The 17735-nt window shown below is 49.5% G+C and overlaps 1 protein-coding gene across 11 annotated transcripts in view; it reads left to right on the top strand.

The window, feature by feature from the left end:
- Window positions 1–17735, top strand: part of EXD3 (exonuclease 3'-5' domain containing 3) — a 353448-nt gene that overhangs the window by 247679 nt on the left and 88034 nt on the right. The window contains exon 20 of one of the 11 annotated variants that reach the window (XM_075905835.1): window positions 13202–13755. The exons of the other annotated variants lie outside the window; for them this stretch is intronic. Within the exon in view, the coding sequence (XP_075761950.1) occupies window positions 13202–13216 (15 nt within the window). The 3' untranslated portion in view covers window positions 13217–13755. Of the gene's footprint in view, window positions 1–13201; window positions 13756–17735 lie in introns of those variants that run through there. 11 annotated transcript variants of the gene reach the window in all.

Genomic DNA, 17735 nt, shown 5'->3' with positions numbered 1-17735 from the left:
AAAACATAAAATCAGTGAAAGAACACATGCTGACAATTGTACCAAAGATCATCCAAAGTCCAGCCAGAGCTTGGGCAGGTGAGCAGTTCTTCAAATCCCACATGTAGATTTTCCATGGATTTCAAGTTCATGAACCCCTTTTCTCATTGCCAAGTTTGGTCCACCCTTTATACATGTAGAGAGCATTGATCCAGAGTTTCCAGGGGCAGTTGATGAATAGAGAATGGGTTTCTCTCCCCGGGTCTCAGCTTCTAAAGGCCTGGCAAGTGCCTCCTTGGAAACTCACGTCCCACTGCGGTCCCAAACAGCTCTTTAAAGTTAATAATTCTTCCCAGAGATGGCGTTAATCACATCTTCCTCCTAAAGAAGTTCCATGCACTCCCACATGAAGATGGAAACATTTGCATTTGTAATGCAGTGAACTCCTAACTCCTTACATTCAATGCAGCAAGACTTAACTTGATCAATATGATCTGTACAGGAGATTGCAGTCAATCCTGGAGCAGTTTCTAAAAGGCCTCCCAGAAAACAGCCCCAATACAGCAGTGTTAGTGTAGTATACGCAGCTCCTCTCAAAGGCAAAGGGATGCAGTGCTAGTGACAGGGTGGATGAGCGCTCGCTTCCCTTCACAGAAGTCTTAGACTCATAAGTCTGGAAGAGCCCGCGAGAGGCAATCTCATATAGTCTCCTTCACTCAAGGCAGGACTAAGTATTAGACCATCCCTGAAAGGTGTTGACTAACCTGCTCTTAAAGATCTGCGATGACAGAGATTTCACAACCTTTCTTTGCAATTTATTCCAGTGCTTCACCTCTTTGACAAGACACTTTTCTTAATGCCCAACCTAACGCTCCCTTGCTACAATTTAAGCCCATTGCTTCTTGTCCTAGCTGCAGAGGTTAAGGAGAAAAAATGTTCTCCCTCTTCCTTGTAACAACCTTTTATATACTTTCAAAATGTTATGATGTCCCCTCTCAGTCTTCCCTTCTCCAAACTAAACAAACAGGTTTTTTCAATCTTCCCCCATAGGTCTTGTTTTCTAGACCTTTAATCATTATTGTTGCTCCTTTCTAGACTTTCTCAAGTTTGTCCATGTCTTTTTTGAAATACAGGCAGTCCCCGGGTTACGTACAAGATAGGGACTGTAGGTTTGTTCTTAAGTTGAATCTGTATGTAAGTCGGAACTGGCGTCCAGATTCAGCCGCTGCTGAAACTGATCAGTTTCAACAGTGGCTGAATCTGGACGCCAGTTCTGACTTACATACAGATTCAACTTAAGAACCCCAGGCATCCCCAAGTCAGCTGCTGCTGAAACTGATCAGTGGCTGATTCCAGGAAGCCCGGGGCAGGGGCTTCCTGTAGTCAGCCACTGGTCAGTTTCAGCAGCGGCTGACTTGGGGACGCCTGGGGCAGAGCAGCTGGGGTGCTGCCGGGTTGGTCCAGTAGCGCCGCCGCTTCTCGGCGCTACTGGACCAACCCGGCAGCACCCAAGCTGCTCTGCCCCAGGCATCCTGATTCAGCCGCTGCTGAAACTGACCAGCAGTGGCTGAATCAGGACACCTGGGGCAGAGCAGCTGGGGTGCTGCCGGGTTGGTCCAGTAAGCGCCAAGAGCGGCGCTACGGGACCAACCGGCAGCGCCCCAGCTGCTGTACCACAGGCGTCCGGAGCAAAGCCGCGAAGCACGGGGGCAGCGGGACAGCCCAGATGCGCCGTGGCTGTCCTGCTGCCCTCGGGCTCCATGGCTTTGCTCTGCTTTGCTCCCCGTCCCCCTGGTCTGCAGACCAGGGGGACGGGGAGCAAAGCAGAGCAAAGCCGCGGAGCACGCGGGCAGCGGACAGCCCAGACGCGTCTGGGCTGTCCGCTGCCCGCGTGTTCCGCTGCTTTGCTTCCTCTCCCTGGTCTGCTGGAGACCAGGGAGAGGGAGGGCCCCGTTTGTAACTGCGGATCCGACATAAGTCGGATCCACGTAACTCGGGGACTGCCTGTATGGCATCTAGAACTGGGCACAGTATTCCAGTTTAGGCCTAATCAGCATGAAGTAGAATAGGGGAATTACTTCTCATGTCTTGCTTACAACTCTCATGCTAATAGATCTCAGTGTGATTTTACACTTTTTTTCTTTTTGCAACAGTGTTACACTGTTAGTTCATATTTAGCTTGTGATCCACTATGACTCCCAGATCCCTTTCTGCTGTACTCCTTCCTTGGCAATCATTTTCCACTTTTGTACGTATGCAACTAATTGTTTCTTTGTTCATGGAATATTTTGCATTTGTCCTTATTAAATTTCATCCTATTGACTTCAGACCATTTCTCCACTTTGTCCTCCAAAGCACTTGCAACCCCTCCCAGCTTGGTATCGTCTGCACGCTTTACAAGTGTTCTCTCTATGCTGTTATCTAAATCACCGATGAAGATATTGAATGGAACAGGACCTGGAATTGATGCCTGTGGGATCCCTCTTGATATGCCCTTCCAACCTGAATTTGAACCACTGATAAGTAGTCTCTTTTCCAAACACTTATGAACCCGTCTTTAGTAACTCCATGTAGGTTGTATGAGGGGTGGTATAGTCGATGAACCGGTAAGCAAAAGCTTATAGGTTAATGCTATAGCCTACATGCATCCCCCTTCCCCCAGGAAATTTTTTTAACAGCCTGGCCAGCAGCCTGTCTCAGTCCTGGCTTGTGATGGGTCTGGGACCTACCCCCACTGCAGCTCTGCATTTAAAGTGTATTAGGAGGTAGGCAGGCAGGCAGCCCGGCTCATGCTGAGTCCAGGAGCTCAGGACCACCCCTGCCCCTGCCCCCAGACAGGGGCTACTGCCACTCCTGTATCAGAGGCAGCAGCGAGGGGCGACAGGCAGCCAGTCCGTGAGCGGAGCTGGTTTTTAAACTGGCACCCCTTGTGGACCAGCTCCCGCCTGGCACTCTGTGCTGCTGCCGCTGTATCAGAGGCAGCAGTACAGAGCGGCAGGGGCTCCTCTGCAGTGGGGCCAGATTGCATTGGCTGCCGGCCCTGCCCCCGGGGACTGTAGAATAGTCGAGTAACCGATAAGAATTCATGAGGTTACTCAACTATTCAGTTAACCGATATTTAACGTCCTGAGGTTGTATTTCCCTAGTTTGTTTATGAGTAGGTCATGTGAGTGAGTTATCGAAAGACCCACTAAAGTCAAGATATACCATACCTAGTGCTTCCCCCTGTTCACAAGGCTTGTTATTCTGGTTTGATAAGATTTGTTTTTGACAAATCCATGCTCACTGTAACTTATCACCTTATCATCTTCTAGATGTTTACAAATTGATTGCTTTAGTTAGTTGCTCCATTATCTTTCTGAGTACTGAAGTTAAGCTGATTTGTCTGTAACTCCTGGGTTGTCCTTTTTATAGATGGGCATTATATTTGTTCTTTTCCAGCTCCCTGGAATCTCTCCGGGGCTTTTCAAAGATAATTGCTAATTGCTCAGATATCTCTTCAGTCAGTTCCTGGAGTATTCTAGAACTAGTTTCATCAGGCTCTGGCAAGCTGAAGACACCTGACTTACATAAATAATTTGTAACCTGATCTTTCTCTGTTTTAGCCTCAGAGCCTACTTCATTTTCACTGTCATTCACTATGTTAGACGGCCAATCGCTACTAACAAACAAAAAAGTCCTATAGCACGTCTGCCATTTCCATATTTTCTGTTATTGTTTTCTCCCCTCATGGAGTAATGGGCCTACCTAGTTTTCGCTCCTGATGTATTTGTGGAATATTTTCTTGTTACTCTTGATGTCTCTAGCTCGTTTAATCTCATGTTGTGTTTTGGTCTTTCTCATTTTGTGCCTACATCCTTGTGTCTTAGAATGTCACTCGGGGCCTTGCACTTACAAGGGAACAAAAAGGGTAATATAAATGTTGTCCAGTTATTGCAACATGAGGCTTGAGGTCCAGATTCTGAGGGTCGGCTCCGAGGTCTGCCACACATGTGTTTGGGAGCACCGGATTCTAAAAGAGGGAAGACAAACTTCATGTAGGGCCCAGAATCCGTATGCCAAGGCAGTAGCTGTTTTTCCAAGACACACAGCTGTGCATCCTCACAAACTGCACCTTTGGCCGTTACCATAACCTTGCCATGGTCCTCTCTGCAGGCTCCACACTTCCACTGATGTGACTAGGATCCTGTGGCACCACATGTGGAAACAAGACTGTGATAGAAATCTGTGTGAGCAGTTTGCTCTTCCCCCTTCATGTTAATCTGAACTTTCCTGAACTGGGACAATCAGATGGACTAGCACATGGCTGCAGTTGGAAATGCTCTTTCCCAGGAGGATTACACGGCCTTTTTATTTTGATTCTTCCCCCTTATGCTCCCCCTTTCCTCTAATATTTTAGTGTCATTCCCTAAGGGAAACTTACTTAGCTTATGCAGTGTTCCCACCAGAAATGCTACCCCCCTCTTTATTTGGGGGAGGAGGGTGATTAATGGTAACATGTCCCATGACAGAAGAAGAAGAAATCTTTCCACTGGGAGGATTGCTTCTCTGCTGACAGAGTCCTTCTCCAGGGCTGGCATGGACCCTCAGGCTGCTCTAATGAAGGGCCAGATTCTGCCACAGTTCAGTGGTGTCTGAACAGATAGAAGTAGGGGTAGAATTTGACCCTTTCTCATCAAGATAAATATCAAATCTGCCTGTGAGAGTTGTGTCTGTTTCCAACTTAGTGACAAAATTTGTTTCTGTGGCTGAATGGTTGAGGGAAGGCAAGAAGTTCGTAGAGGTACCCGAAGCTACTGTGAGAAGCAGAAGTTGCCATCTCGATTTGGTTGCTCACCATGTTCCACAGAAGAGGAAAATCTTACACCCACATCCATGCGCATGTGTATATTTAGAGGCGCTAGTCCTGGCTCAGGCTTAAAGTTGTGTTCTGAAGTTATCTTGAAAAGGACTATAAATCCTTACTTTTCTCCATGTGCAAATTATATTTTTAAGTGTGAACTTTTGCAAGAGTTTTCATTTTCAAGCCACCAAGTTTCCTCTGCCATTTTGTTTGATCTGGTGTTAAAAATGTGTAATTGGAAGTGTTTCATATTGACAACTGGCTGGTATTCATCAGGCTTTCTCATGTTGTATTGCCTGTGTTGTTGTTGTTGTTTTTAACTTCTGATTAAGCCGGGTTTTATCATTCTTCACAGCGCACTGTTTAGGCCTCCACTTCTGCTGAAGGCAAAATCTTCTCTGCAGAGGCTTGTGCAGAATGAGGCTATGCACATGACTCCTTCAGAGGGGTACCGTACTAGTCTGTGGTCTGGCCACATGATTGCCATTTCCCTACAACCGAGTCTGACGGACAGTTAGGCTGCCCTTAGCAGAAGTGGCCTCCATCTATTATGGTTCCAGTGGGAATGAAACCAAGGGAATGTGGCAGCCTCAGTGCTGGCAGGAGGCAGAGAAGGGCACTGTCAGGCACAAGTGAATAAATGATGGGGGATGGGGAAATGAGTGGGGCAGTGTAAGGGGATGGAGAAAGGAGCCTGATGGAGCAGGAGAGCAGCAGAGATAAGGTGGGGGCAGATCTTGGCAGGGGGAATATGAGTGAGACAGGAAGGGGGAAGAGCAGGGGACTGAGGTAGGACAGTGACAATGGCGGGAGATGGGGAGAGAGAAAGTTGTGACACTACCACTTGTCACTTCAAGTCACTTAAAATCACAGTGGTCACCATTCAAAAGTCAGTTCAGCAGCAACTACTGCAGTGAGGTCAGAGAGAGCACAGCTGTTTTCTGGTCTCGGTGCAGAGGGAATCTGCTGGTTTTCACAAACTACTAAGTGGTACCTATCGGGATGCGTTTCAGGGGACTAGTTATATTAGTCTGTTTCGGCAAAAACAAAAGCTTCTGCCTAACTAAAATCTAGTAAACAATGGGTTGAACTTTGTTAAAAGGCTCTACAGCAAGAGGAACAAAGAGAAAGGGTTCTCCTGGTGAACCGAGGGCGAGGGGAGGAGAGCCTTCAACCGTACCCCTTCTGCTCAAGACCCTGCCCCTGTTACACATGGCAGCCTCCTCTCCCGCTGCCCCAGAGCACGGGTGAGCAGTAGCCCAGCCCCTCCAGAGCCCCTTCAGATCACTTGTTGCCCGCGATCTGGCCCATCTCAGCACAGGTGGCTCACAGCCACAGCCGTCCCCTACTCCCCACTCCTGAGCACAGCCCTCCCCTCTGCCCCAGCCTCCCTGGCCCCAGAGCATGTGCAAAAGGAAGCCCCAGCCTTCCCCAGAGCATTGGAAAGATGGGCAGCTCACCTGGCCCAGAGTGTGATCAGCACCTGGCCCCAGCCTCCCCAGCCCAGGAGGGCGGGTAGCACCCAGACCCAGCCTTGACAGGACAGTCCCAAGACACCAAGAGATCTGTGATGAATGGGGGTGACTGGGAGCAGCGTGTGGGCGGGGCCAGCAGGCAGTGCCTCTGATGCGCATGCTGTGAGGGTTCTTGGAGAAGGGATGTATTTGCTCGCTCCCAGAAGTGATGCGTTGCTTTATGGCTGCTGCTTTGCTATTTGCATTACAATAATTAAGGGCCTTGGTAGACATAGTTAAAAAGTTCTGACCAAAATGTTTTCCTGCTGAAAAATGGGACTTAATGAAAAACCTTTTCCACGGGAAAATAGCTAAACAAAGCAAAACAAAATAAAATATTTGTCTCGTTTAATTTCAAATTGTAATTTTCATTTTATTTTGGTTTGTTTAAACCATTTTTTCTAATTTTAGAAATTTTGAATATGTTTCTCCCTTTTCCCCTCTTTTTTCTTTATTTGTTACTGAACACAGTAGAATGAATGACATGGGGTGTTTCCCCTCTGTTTCCATGTTTGAAATTTTCTTTTTCTCACTCAGTAACTTTTCAAAGTAAAAAGCTGTCACTTTGCTACTCTGTGACTTGTTTCTTGTTGGAGAAGCGTTGAAATATTACTGAGTGGGAAAAGGAAAGATGAAAAAAAGAAAAAGTGGATGAATAAAGTTGAACCCTAGACATCTTTTCTTCTAAGAATAAAGGAGGTAGAACAAATTCAGAATTAAAAAATCAGGTTTTTTTGCTTAAATAAAAACAAAACTTTTTATTTGAAAGTAATCAAAACCCAATTTTTGTTTTGGTCAACATTTTTTACAGAAAAAAATTGTCCGGTTTTGGTCCCAACCATAATGGGGGTTTCTGTTGTGCCAAGTTCTGTAAATCCACATAGGAAGAGAGAGCCCTTGCCGAAGGAACTTAATCTAAGCAGACAAAAGATGGGAGAAAGTGATACAACCTACAAACAGAAAATGGGAAACTGTGGACCAGAGAAATTGAGGTGGATATTTTGAAAGGGTAAAAGGACAATTAGGCACCCAACTTCCACTGAAAGCAAAAGGCATTTGCGGCTTTGAAAAAAATCTCCCTTTAAGCCAATGGTAGAGAGAAGAACAGAACTCAGTTTGTTTGGTTCTCAGGCTAATGCCTTAACTACAAGATTATCATCCTTTCTTCACTGTTATTTCCAAAATGTCATTCTTGCCATCAGAGGTACCCCTCCTAGGTAGTACATATTAATATACAGGTTGAACCTCTCTAGTCTAGCACCCTCGGACCAATGCTGAACCAGAAAATTTGCCAAACAGAGATCAATTTGTCTAGCAGCATCACCAACACTTCCACTGCTTACTGAGTTCTTAGAAGACATTTTGGGGTAAATTACAGCTAAATAACAGCACAGAACACAGGGTATGTCTACACTACCCCGCTAGTTCGAACTAGGAGGGTAATGTAGGCATACCGCACTTGCAAATGAAGCCCGGGATTTGAATTTCCCGGGCTTCATTTGCATAAGCGGGGAGCCGCCATTTTTAAAACCCCGCTGGTTCGAACCCCATGCAGCGCGGCTACACGGGGCTCAAACTAGGTAGTTCGGATTAGGCTTCCTATTCCGAACTCCACGAGGTGTACCGGTAGTTCAGAATAGGAAGCCTAGTCCGAACTACCTAGTTCGAGCCCCGTGTAGCCGCGCTGCACGGGGTTCAAACCAGCGGGGTTTTAAAAATGGCGGCTCCCCGCTTATGCAAATGAAGCCCGGGAAATTCAAATCCCGGGCTTCATTTGCAAGTGCGGTATGCCTACATTACCCTCCTAGTTCGAACTAGCGGGGTAGTGTAGACATACCCACAAAGAGCCAGGACTGGTGGCTGAAAACAAACTTTATGTGACTGCGGGAAACTTGGCTACACCCATAGTAAGTGGACATCCATCCAACTAAAATCATGCCGAACCATGGATGTTGCTGGACCAGAGTGTGCCGGACTAGAACAGTTCAACCTGTTCAACTTTCTAAGGTGTGCAAGTGGGGGGCAGAATTCTGGAGCATAGGGAAAACAGTTCTGCTGGCATGCAATCTGTTGACAGCCTGGATCATCCATCAGGAATGCCATTGCAAAGGGGACATTCCAAGTGGTTTCCAGCATGGGAAAATATTTTATCAAAGAAACTTGAAATAAAAAAAAAAATCTAAACACAAACCCTTGACACAGTGCCACATGCTGGCTATTTTTAATTTGCTTCTTAATCGTTTCACTTGTTCTCATCATGATCAACTCGTAGAATGATGGAATTAGTCACCATATATGAGATGGAGTCAACAGACAGTTCATGGCTTCAAACTGAGCATGAAGTTAACTCTTTGAGTCATGGTGGGAGCCACAGAGATTCACCAGGGAACAAGCAAGATGGGCCATGCCTGTGTTTCCTTAGCATCTGTTCTAGTCACGGCCATGGGGACAGAGAGCAGCCTTGTCCATGCCAGTCTGACACCCTCCGAAATCTGGAAGACAATGATTACCGTGACTTTTCTTTTTGTCGCCACAGTACCCAGGCTCCAGGATATAGTCCTAGACAGGGCTGGCCTTACCATGAGGCAAATTGAGGTGGCCGCCTCAGGTGCCAGACTGTGAGGGGCGCCACTAGGACTCAGAGTATAGAAAATTGTATCTGCTGCTGGTGCAGATGGATTCTCTCTGCTCTAGGTGCACAGAGATGGCGGAGTGCTGTGCTGGAGGAAGGAGGGCACAAGAGACACAGCAGGCAGGCAGGAGAAAAGGGGGCATGGGAGCGTCATTTGAGCTCCCCGCCTTAGGTGCCAAAATGTTGTGGGTCGGCCCTGGTCCTAGATTACAGAAGGAACCGCTGTGACCATCTGGTCTGACCTATGTAGCACAGGCCAGGGAATCTTCCTGACATAATTCCTGTTTGTTTTAGAGAAAATCTTTTAGAAAAACATCCCATCATGATTTTAAAATGACCAGTGAAAGGGCTGGTTGTATGGGGTGCTGTGCAGACACACACAAGAAATAATGATAGAAATGTAGCCGGGTTAGTCTGGTGTGGCTGAAACAAACAGGACTATGTAGCACTTTGACAAAATAGTTTGAAGCAAGGTGCATGAAGTGATCAGCGGTGGAAGGAGAGGGGAGTTCCCCTGTAGATGAGTTCAGGGAAGGGTTTCATGTGTAAGGAGCACACAGAAGGAAGCTCCAAGATGTTGATGGCAGAAGCAGGCCAGTGACTTGCACTCTCCCCCATGCTGTGTATGTGGATGGAGGGAGAAGGCCAGATTTCAAGTTTCAGAATAGGTAAATGCCAAAACTAGCTACTCCTGACTGGCAGGTCCCACATAGAGGGCTTTAGAGCAGAATTAAATTCCAAGTCATGAAATACATGCAGCACATCTGCCAAAGTGGCTTTCACCCACGAAAGGTCCTAGAATCCTACGGTTAGAAGAGACCTCAGGAGGCAAGTCCAGCTCCCTGCTCAATGCAGGACCAGTCCCAACTAAATCAGCCAGGGCTTTGTCAAGGGCATTTAAAAACTTCTAGGGATGGAGATTCCACCACCTCCCTAGGGAACCGATCCCAGCGCTTCCCCACCATCCTAGGGAAATAGTTTTTCCTAATACCCAATCTAGACCTCTTCCACTGCAACCTGAGACCATTGCTCCTCGTTCTGTCATGTCACTGCTGAGAACAGCCTCTCTCCCTCCTCTTTGGAACCCCCCTTCAGGAATTTGAAGTCTGCTATCAAATCACCCCTCACTCTTCTCTTCTGTAGACTAAATAAGCCCAAATCCCTCCGCCTCCCCTAATAAGTCATGTGCTCCAGTCCCCTCATCATTTTTCTTGCCCTCTGCTGGACTTTCTTCAATGTGTCCACATCCTTTCTGTGGTGGGGAGGGGGGGGCAGAACTGGACACAATACTCCAGATGTGGTGTCACCAGAGTCGAATAAAGAGGAATAATCAATTCCCCAGATCTGCTGGCAATGCTCCTCCTAATGCACCTCAATATGCCGTTAGCCTTCTTGGCTACCAAGGGCACAGTGTTGACTCATATCCAGCTTCTCAGCCACTGCAATCCCTAGGTCCTTTTCTGCAGAACTGCTGCTTAGCCAGACGGTCCCCAGCCTGTAACAATGCTTGGGATTCTTCCATCCCAAGGGCAGGACTCTGCACTTGTCCTTGTTGAACCTCATCGGATTTCTTTTGGCCCAATCCTCCAAATTGTCTAGGTCACTCTGGACCCTATCCCTGCCCTCCAGCGTATCTACCTCTCCCCCTAGCTTAGTGTCGTCTGTGAACTTGCTGAGGGTGCAATCCATCCCCTCAGCCAGGTCATTAATAAAGATGTTGAACAAATCTGTCCCAGAACTAACCCTTGGAGGACTCCGCTTGATACCAGACATTGAGCTGTTCATCGCTGCCTGTTGAGCCCAATGATCTAGCCAGCTTTCTATCCACCTTACAGTCCATTTATCCAATCTATACTTCCTTACCTTGCTGGCAAGAATACTGTGGGAGATCGTATCAGAAACTTTGCTAAAGTTGAGTTATATCATGGTATATACTGTACCCAAATAAATCTGTTAGTCTCTAAAGTGCAACGGGGCTCCTCATTGTTTTTGCAGATACTGCCTAACACAGCTCCTCCTTTGAGAATAATAGTATTAATCTTCTCAGCGTATGTGCACGGTGCCTCAGGTGCCATCTGAGCAGGATTCATCACTGAGTGTGGTTCACTGGTTGGATTGCTAGCTTCCCTGGCGCAGGCCAGGTATAGACAGAGAGTCCAGTGTGAACCCTGATCCGTGCCCCCACAATGATGAAAAATACGTACTGCTTACACCACATGTTACATTGTCAGAGCACAGTTCTACACACAGCAGCATTCTATTTTACTGATCCCTGCAAATAGGGTCCCTTAAAGTTAATGGAAGTTCCCAGAAAGCATTAGAGATGTGTATACACCCCAGAGCCTTCAGAGTTGCTTTTGGTAAGCCCTGTTTACTGAAGAGTGATATTGTTTTTCTGAGGGACTAGGCAGCATCTGATGAATTTAAAATATGATGCTTTTAATTTAACCACATAGGTCTCTTACATGACTCTCCTGCTAGCCAAGGAGCTGTAGTAAAGAATGGTTCCCATTTATTGAAATGCTCAATTAAACAACTTACTATCCAATTAGGCCACTTATTCTAATTCTGGCATCGGCTTGTACTTTGGAAACATAATAAAACAATGTTTAGGCAAGTCAAAGGAGACTTAAGTGAATGAAGGTTTTCAGTGAATACCCCAGATATCTATTGGCAAAATCCAGTGGAAAGGAAAAGAATAAATCTGTTGATTATGGAGAAGTTTGTCAGTTCCATTCCAAATGGCTTTGTGTTCTGTTTTTTAGAATGGAAGGTCTGTGGTGGGGTTTGGCCAGCTTGTGATGCTGTAATGAACTACTGTAGAGAGGAGCATGGGCTTTCAGTGGCACTGAACAGTGTAACTTCCATTTCTTGATAAAGAAACCAGATACGAAACCCATGGTAATCAGATTTTTGAAACCTCCTTCTGAATTTCCTACTGGGAAGTAAAAGCTTCAGAGGGGTAGCCAAGTTGGTCTGTAACAGGAAAAACTTGAGCTTTCGTGGGCACAACCCACTTCTTCAGATGACAGCAGAAGCTCATGATCCCATCTCCAGGTTTTGTTAGTCTTTAAGGTGCTACTAGACTATTTGTTGTTTAAGTTTTTTCTACTATGACTAGTTAGGTTTGCTGGCTACTTGAAATGACATCCATACAGAACAGTAGAGTAACAGTACAGGAGGCCCCCAACTCGCAACTGCCCCAGTTCTGACCCCCCGCACTTACAACCATTTTTGTAAGTGCAGAAGGGGCCGAAACCCCCCCGACTTACGTCCTTATCCTGCATTTAGACAGCGCACGGCACCTATCATAAATGAGGGTTTGAGTTATGACGACGCCAACTTGCGACGCTTCCCCAGGAACCAATTGCGTCATAAGTTGGGGGCCTCCTGTATTTCTGAGTATGGAACCCTTCCTTACCAGGGTTATTACAATATAATAACAACAAGCATTTCATTGGTCATACCTTAGCATTTCTTACATGGTATAGAAGTAATTCACTAAGAGCTAATGTTTGCAAGTATTATGGTCAGACCCACAGCTTCTGCACAATTAAGGTTGCATCATGTGGCAATTTTAACCCCTCTTGTTCACTATGAATTGCATATTTGTCTGCTTCTAGATTTTGAAGGTTAGTTTATCGGGATGGAGATTTTTCCTGCAGTCAGCGGCAGGAAATCCAGGACAGGCCTACAGAACTGCAAACAGTAACGGAGCACTCCTCCTTCAGAGTGTCAGTGGTCACAAGGCTTTTCCATCTCGCTGTGTTTCTAGTGCGATGGCAATTTGCTGTGGGTTAGCCTGCAGAGTCCCAAGAAAATATGTAAAAATAGGAAAAGATAGCACCATTTGCTGTGAGGGTGAAATTAACTCCACCCGCATTTGCAGCGTATGCCAGGGATGTGCAGGGCACTTGCACAACTGAAACTTCTCAGGGGGCAGGTATAGGCCACCCCTTACAGCTGTTTCCAGCCGGTGGGATGGCAGAGCATGTGCAGCCCCTGCAAGCAAATTGTATCAATTCCTAGGTCACTGAAAATAAATCATCTGGGACATGAAGGGTTTTACACTGACCCTGCTGTGGGACTTCTGCAGTCACTTCACCTCTCGGTGCGGCTGTTTCTCTTTCTACCCTTGGTCTGCTGAGATTGACAGCTCTTCAGGGCAGGGACAGTCTTTCACCATGTGACTGTACAGCACAGCGCATAGTTATTATTGGTTTTGCTGTACAGATTGAACCTCTCTAGTCCAGCACTCTTGGGACCTGACTGGTGCCAGACCATGGGAGTCAGCATCGCCCAGCAGCATGACGACACTTCCCCTGCTCACGGAGGGGTCAATCAGAGCTAAATAACAGCACAGATCTCAGAGCCAGGACTGGTGGCTGTGAACTTTATGGGACTGCGGGAAACTTGGCCAGATCCATGGTAAGTGGACCTCCAGCTAATTAAAATCATGCTGGACTGGAGTGTGCAAGACTGGAGGGGTTCAGCTTGTACTAGCTAGGTGCCCCACAGGAGCAGAAAGTACAGTCCCTGCCCACTGGGGCTCACAGTCTGTGCTTGGGACAAGAGACGCCACATGGAGATAGATGGGGGAACACAAAGAAATGATGAAGCAGGATTGGTCAGTATAACAAGAAGTGGCCTCTGCGCACTGGCAGCGTAACCAAGCGTTAAGCCAGTGCTGAGCCCTTTTGAAAATCCTCCCCACGGTTTCTCCTGCTCTCTCTTAAACAAGGCAGGCATGTGGGAACTCCCATGCGCAGCCCGAACTCTGGCCTTCCAACTGGTTCTGATGCCCTTAGGTCCAGTGGGGTAAAAGAGACGCTGCCGTGTCTAGGGAACGCGTCTGCTCTTCTGACATTTTTGCGGAAGAGCAGGCGCGCTCTTTCAGAAGCCCTGCAAATCTCGATGCATGAGAAAGAAGGGCTCTTCCAAAAGAGGAGGTTTTTCTGAAATTTGGCCCCGGATAGATGGGAAAAGCAGAGCACAATGTGTGTATCTTTTTCCGAAAAAGAAGTGTAGTGTAGACATAGGCAGAGAGAGGCTGAGATTATCAGTGCCAGATGAATGGGAACTGGTGTCCCAGACCCCTAAGCACCTTCCGAATTATCAGCCAGAGTGAGCAGGAGGGTTGCCAGTGTTTGGGCTTGACCAGAACACCTGGTCGAAAAGAGCCCCTGGCAGCTCCAGTCGGCACCCTGACCAGGCCGTCCAGTGTCCGTTTGGTGGGACTGGCAGGCTTCATTCCTGGCTCCGCATGGCTCCCTGGAGGCAGCAACATGTCCTTCAGCTTCTAGGCAGAGGCAATGCCAGGGGGGCTCCACATGCTGCCCCCCAAGTGCCAGCTCCGCAGTGCCCCTTGGCCAGGAGCCATGGCCAATGGGAGCTGTGGGGGGCAGCACCTGTGGGTGGAGGAAGTGTGCAGAGCCACCTGGCCACACTGCTGCCTAGAAGCTGAGGGACATGTTGCAGCTTCTAGGGAGGAAAGCACCCCCCAGACACTGCATTCCTCCCCACCGCCCCAGCCCTGACCCCCTCCCATACCCAAACTCCCTCCCAGAGCCTGTACCCCAAGCCCCTGCTACAGCCAGGAGCCCACCCAGGCCTCCGCTGCCTCCTACACTCTGAACCCCCTGGGTTCACACCCCAAGCCAGAGTCCGATCTAGGACCCTACCCCCTCATCCCTGGCAGCAACAGAGGGATGGGGGGGGGAGAGTGGAGGTGGGGCTTCTGAGGAGGGCAGGGGCGGGGTAAGGGTGGGGGTTTTGTACAGTTAGAAAGTCAGCAACCTCAGTGACCACAGCAACTCCCCCAAGGAGCACGTTGTGTTGCAGTGTGACCCTCAGCCTTCCCGGGGGCCGTGCGGGGCTGGGCTCACGCCTAGTTACGTGTGTGTAAGTGACCAGTGAGTGGCAGAGGGAATGGCTGGGGGGGGGGGTTCTCTCTGAGCCTAGCCCTGCTCACTCTGGTCCCTGCCCCAAGTGGAACAGCAAGTGAGGGGAAGAGCTAAAAGCAAAGCGGCGTTCCAGTAGCCCCGCTGTCTCGCTAGCCTCTCTTCCTTTGGAAACTCCCAAGCTTGAGCCGTTCTCACACTGGCGTTTCCCCCCAGATGGCTTCTCCCTTTTGTCAGATACCAAGGCTCAAAGAACAGTGCAGAGTACCCTGGTAGACCTCGTTCCCACACTCATCATGACTGGGTCACAGGAGACACAAAAGGGGCTGCTGTGCTCCTGGGATTTGAAGGGGGAGGGAAGAGGAGAGCGGGTGGTTCTGCTGGCATTACTTCATTTCTTTCTCACTCAAGATGACCTTCAGTGTCTCCCTGGCTAATCCCTCCCTTTAATTTCCCTCCCCTTTCCCCTTCCAGGTCAGGGTGTTTATCATATTTCCCCCCTCGGGGATTCTGTTCCTCTGGTGATTTTGAAGCTCAAGCCCAACATGCAGATGTCTCCATCCACCCTCCAAAGTAGCACCTTCCTGGGGGGAAGTGTTGTCTGAACTTTATAGATGCTGCCAGGAATTCAGGGCTCTGCTCTTCTGTGTTGTGTGTGTGGAGATTGTGAACAGGAGTTGTACAGGCACCGAGGGACTTCTGAGATGGAAACCCAGCCAACGCCTGGGATTCAGCTCCTACGTTACATTATCTATATTTGGATAGCCAAGGGTTCCTGCCAGTTGGCTAACCACCCTTGCTAGAATAGCCGTACGGTTCACGAGCACCGTGTACTCTCCAGCACTGATCGGGGCTGCTTAACACCAGTCCAGTCTCCTCATTTCTGCGGCAGTCGAGCTGTGTAGGATTGATTGTTTTCATGGGCTGGGGTGTTAGTTGTAGACCAGAGCAGTCGCCCTCACTGGAAAAATGGTGACGTTGCAGCTGCGCCCAACCCTGAACTTCTCTCCGTTTATTCTGTTGGCCTGGATGATGTGCCCTGAACCACCCTTGACTTGGTTTTAGTAAAATGCAATCCTGGCTTAATCCGGCTGTGCTGGCATCACTGAAAATGGCCTTCAGGTCCTCCCCCCCTTTGTCCCCTCCCCTGCTCCTCTTAGCGGGGTCGCCAGTGGGGGGTGGGAGGGCAAAGAGGGCAGTTGTCCCAGGGCCCGGCGAGTCTAAGGGCCTGAGGCACACAGCTCCTGCTACTGCTGTCAGCCAGAGCCCCGGCCCCCTTTGACTTGCTTCTGGAGAGCTGCTGGAGGGCATGTGCCACGGTCAGGGCGGTGCTGAGGGCTGGCTGCCCTGGCCCCACCCCTTCCCCCCAAGGTCCCGCCCCTTCCCGGGCATGGAGCTGCCCCACTGACTAAAACTCTCTTCTGATCCCCAGCCCACTCTGGCTGCCCAGTACCTGGCAGACTGGACAACCCTGGTGTGTTTGTCGGCGCACCCCTGGGTTGAGCACACTGGAGTCTTGCTGCCCTGGGGGATTACTGGGCGGCCTGGCGCAGGGTGGCAGCAGAGCATCCCCACCCTCCGTCCACAATGGCAGGAGCCAGAGCGATCTGGCAGCCTGCTGTGCCCTGCTGCCCTCTGCCGCGTGGTAGCCGCGCCCCAGCCACTTCCCACGGCCTTGGAGAAGTGGGGCGCGACGGGCTGGAAGAGGGTGGTGGGGGCAGAGCAGGTTACTAGGTTGCTCCAGCTCCCGCTGCCTGGTGAGTGCAGTGGAGGCGCTGGGCCGTCCTTGCACCAGGCTCCCTGGGAATCCTCCAGCTCATGTTGCTTGGCGGGAGAGGGGCAGGGTCCGTACGTGGGACCCGGGTGGGGCACAGCAGTCTGGCTCACTGGGCTCCTCACCCTCCGCAGGCAGCAGAAGAATCGTTTAGTGTAGTTGAGGCACATTTCTCCGAGCTAGCTGACCCTCCAGCCTAGGGCCCTGCTCTGTGTTCCGCCCTGCAAGGCCTTTTTAAAACCCATTGTCCCTTGCAAGGAAAGGACTGTCTGCTGGGCTCCGTTGTTAGTGTGTTGAGACACCCACACAACCCTTTGCTTAAGGCTGTAGATCAGGTGAGAGGGCTTGTGTGTGGCTGGGAGCCCAGGTAGGAGCAGCATCCAAGTAAGAGCCTGTGTTAACGCTGCAGTGAGGACAGACCTTTTGGATGCGCTTACAGGAGAAACAGCCTCCCCCCCCCCCCGGCGGTGAGGTGTACCGCCTCGGTCTTGCACTGCAGCACTAGAGCTCCGGCTCGGAACCCCGTTCATGGGGGGTTAGGTTCCACCCCTCGAATGTCTGCGTGGCTGGTTTAATGCAGTAGCACAAGGCCCAGTCTGCAGCCAGGCTCTGAGAGGCCCTGTCGCCCGTGTGGCTTTGCCCTCTCAGTAAAGATTTGAACAAGGAAAGACAGGGCCTCTGTGGGAAGCAGGAAGCTGATCTCCACCCCTGCTTCCTCTTTCCCGGTGACCCTGCACCATTCACCTCGGGGGGTGTTTTCCATGGATTTGAGTGCAAGTGGGATCAAGCCCCTTTGGGGAGGGAGATGGCACCAGGCGAGCCACAAAGGGACAAAAGCTGAAGACAGGAATTCAGTCTCGTTTCACTCGCGTGCCCGGAATCCTGATGTCAAGGCAGTTGGCTGAGTAATAACAGGGAGCAAAGAGGGTGGAGTGGGGCGAGCGTGGGATTGTGCCCCCTCAGGCCTGATCCCTTCCAGCCTCACGGGGCGCTTCCCCGAGCGGTTCAGTCAAATGTCAAAAAGGCTCTTGGGTCTTGGTGGCTGGGGCACTGCTCAGAGTGCCCGTGTGATTCAAGCGCTTGGTTTCAGCCC

Source organism: Pelodiscus sinensis, chromosome 22 (genome assembly GCF_049634645.1).
Source record: "Pelodiscus sinensis isolate JC-2024 chromosome 22, ASM4963464v1, whole genome shotgun sequence".
Taxonomy (NCBI): Eukaryota; Metazoa; Chordata; order Testudines; family Trionychidae; genus Pelodiscus; species Pelodiscus sinensis.
This window is presented reverse-complemented; position numbering and strand designations above follow the sequence as displayed.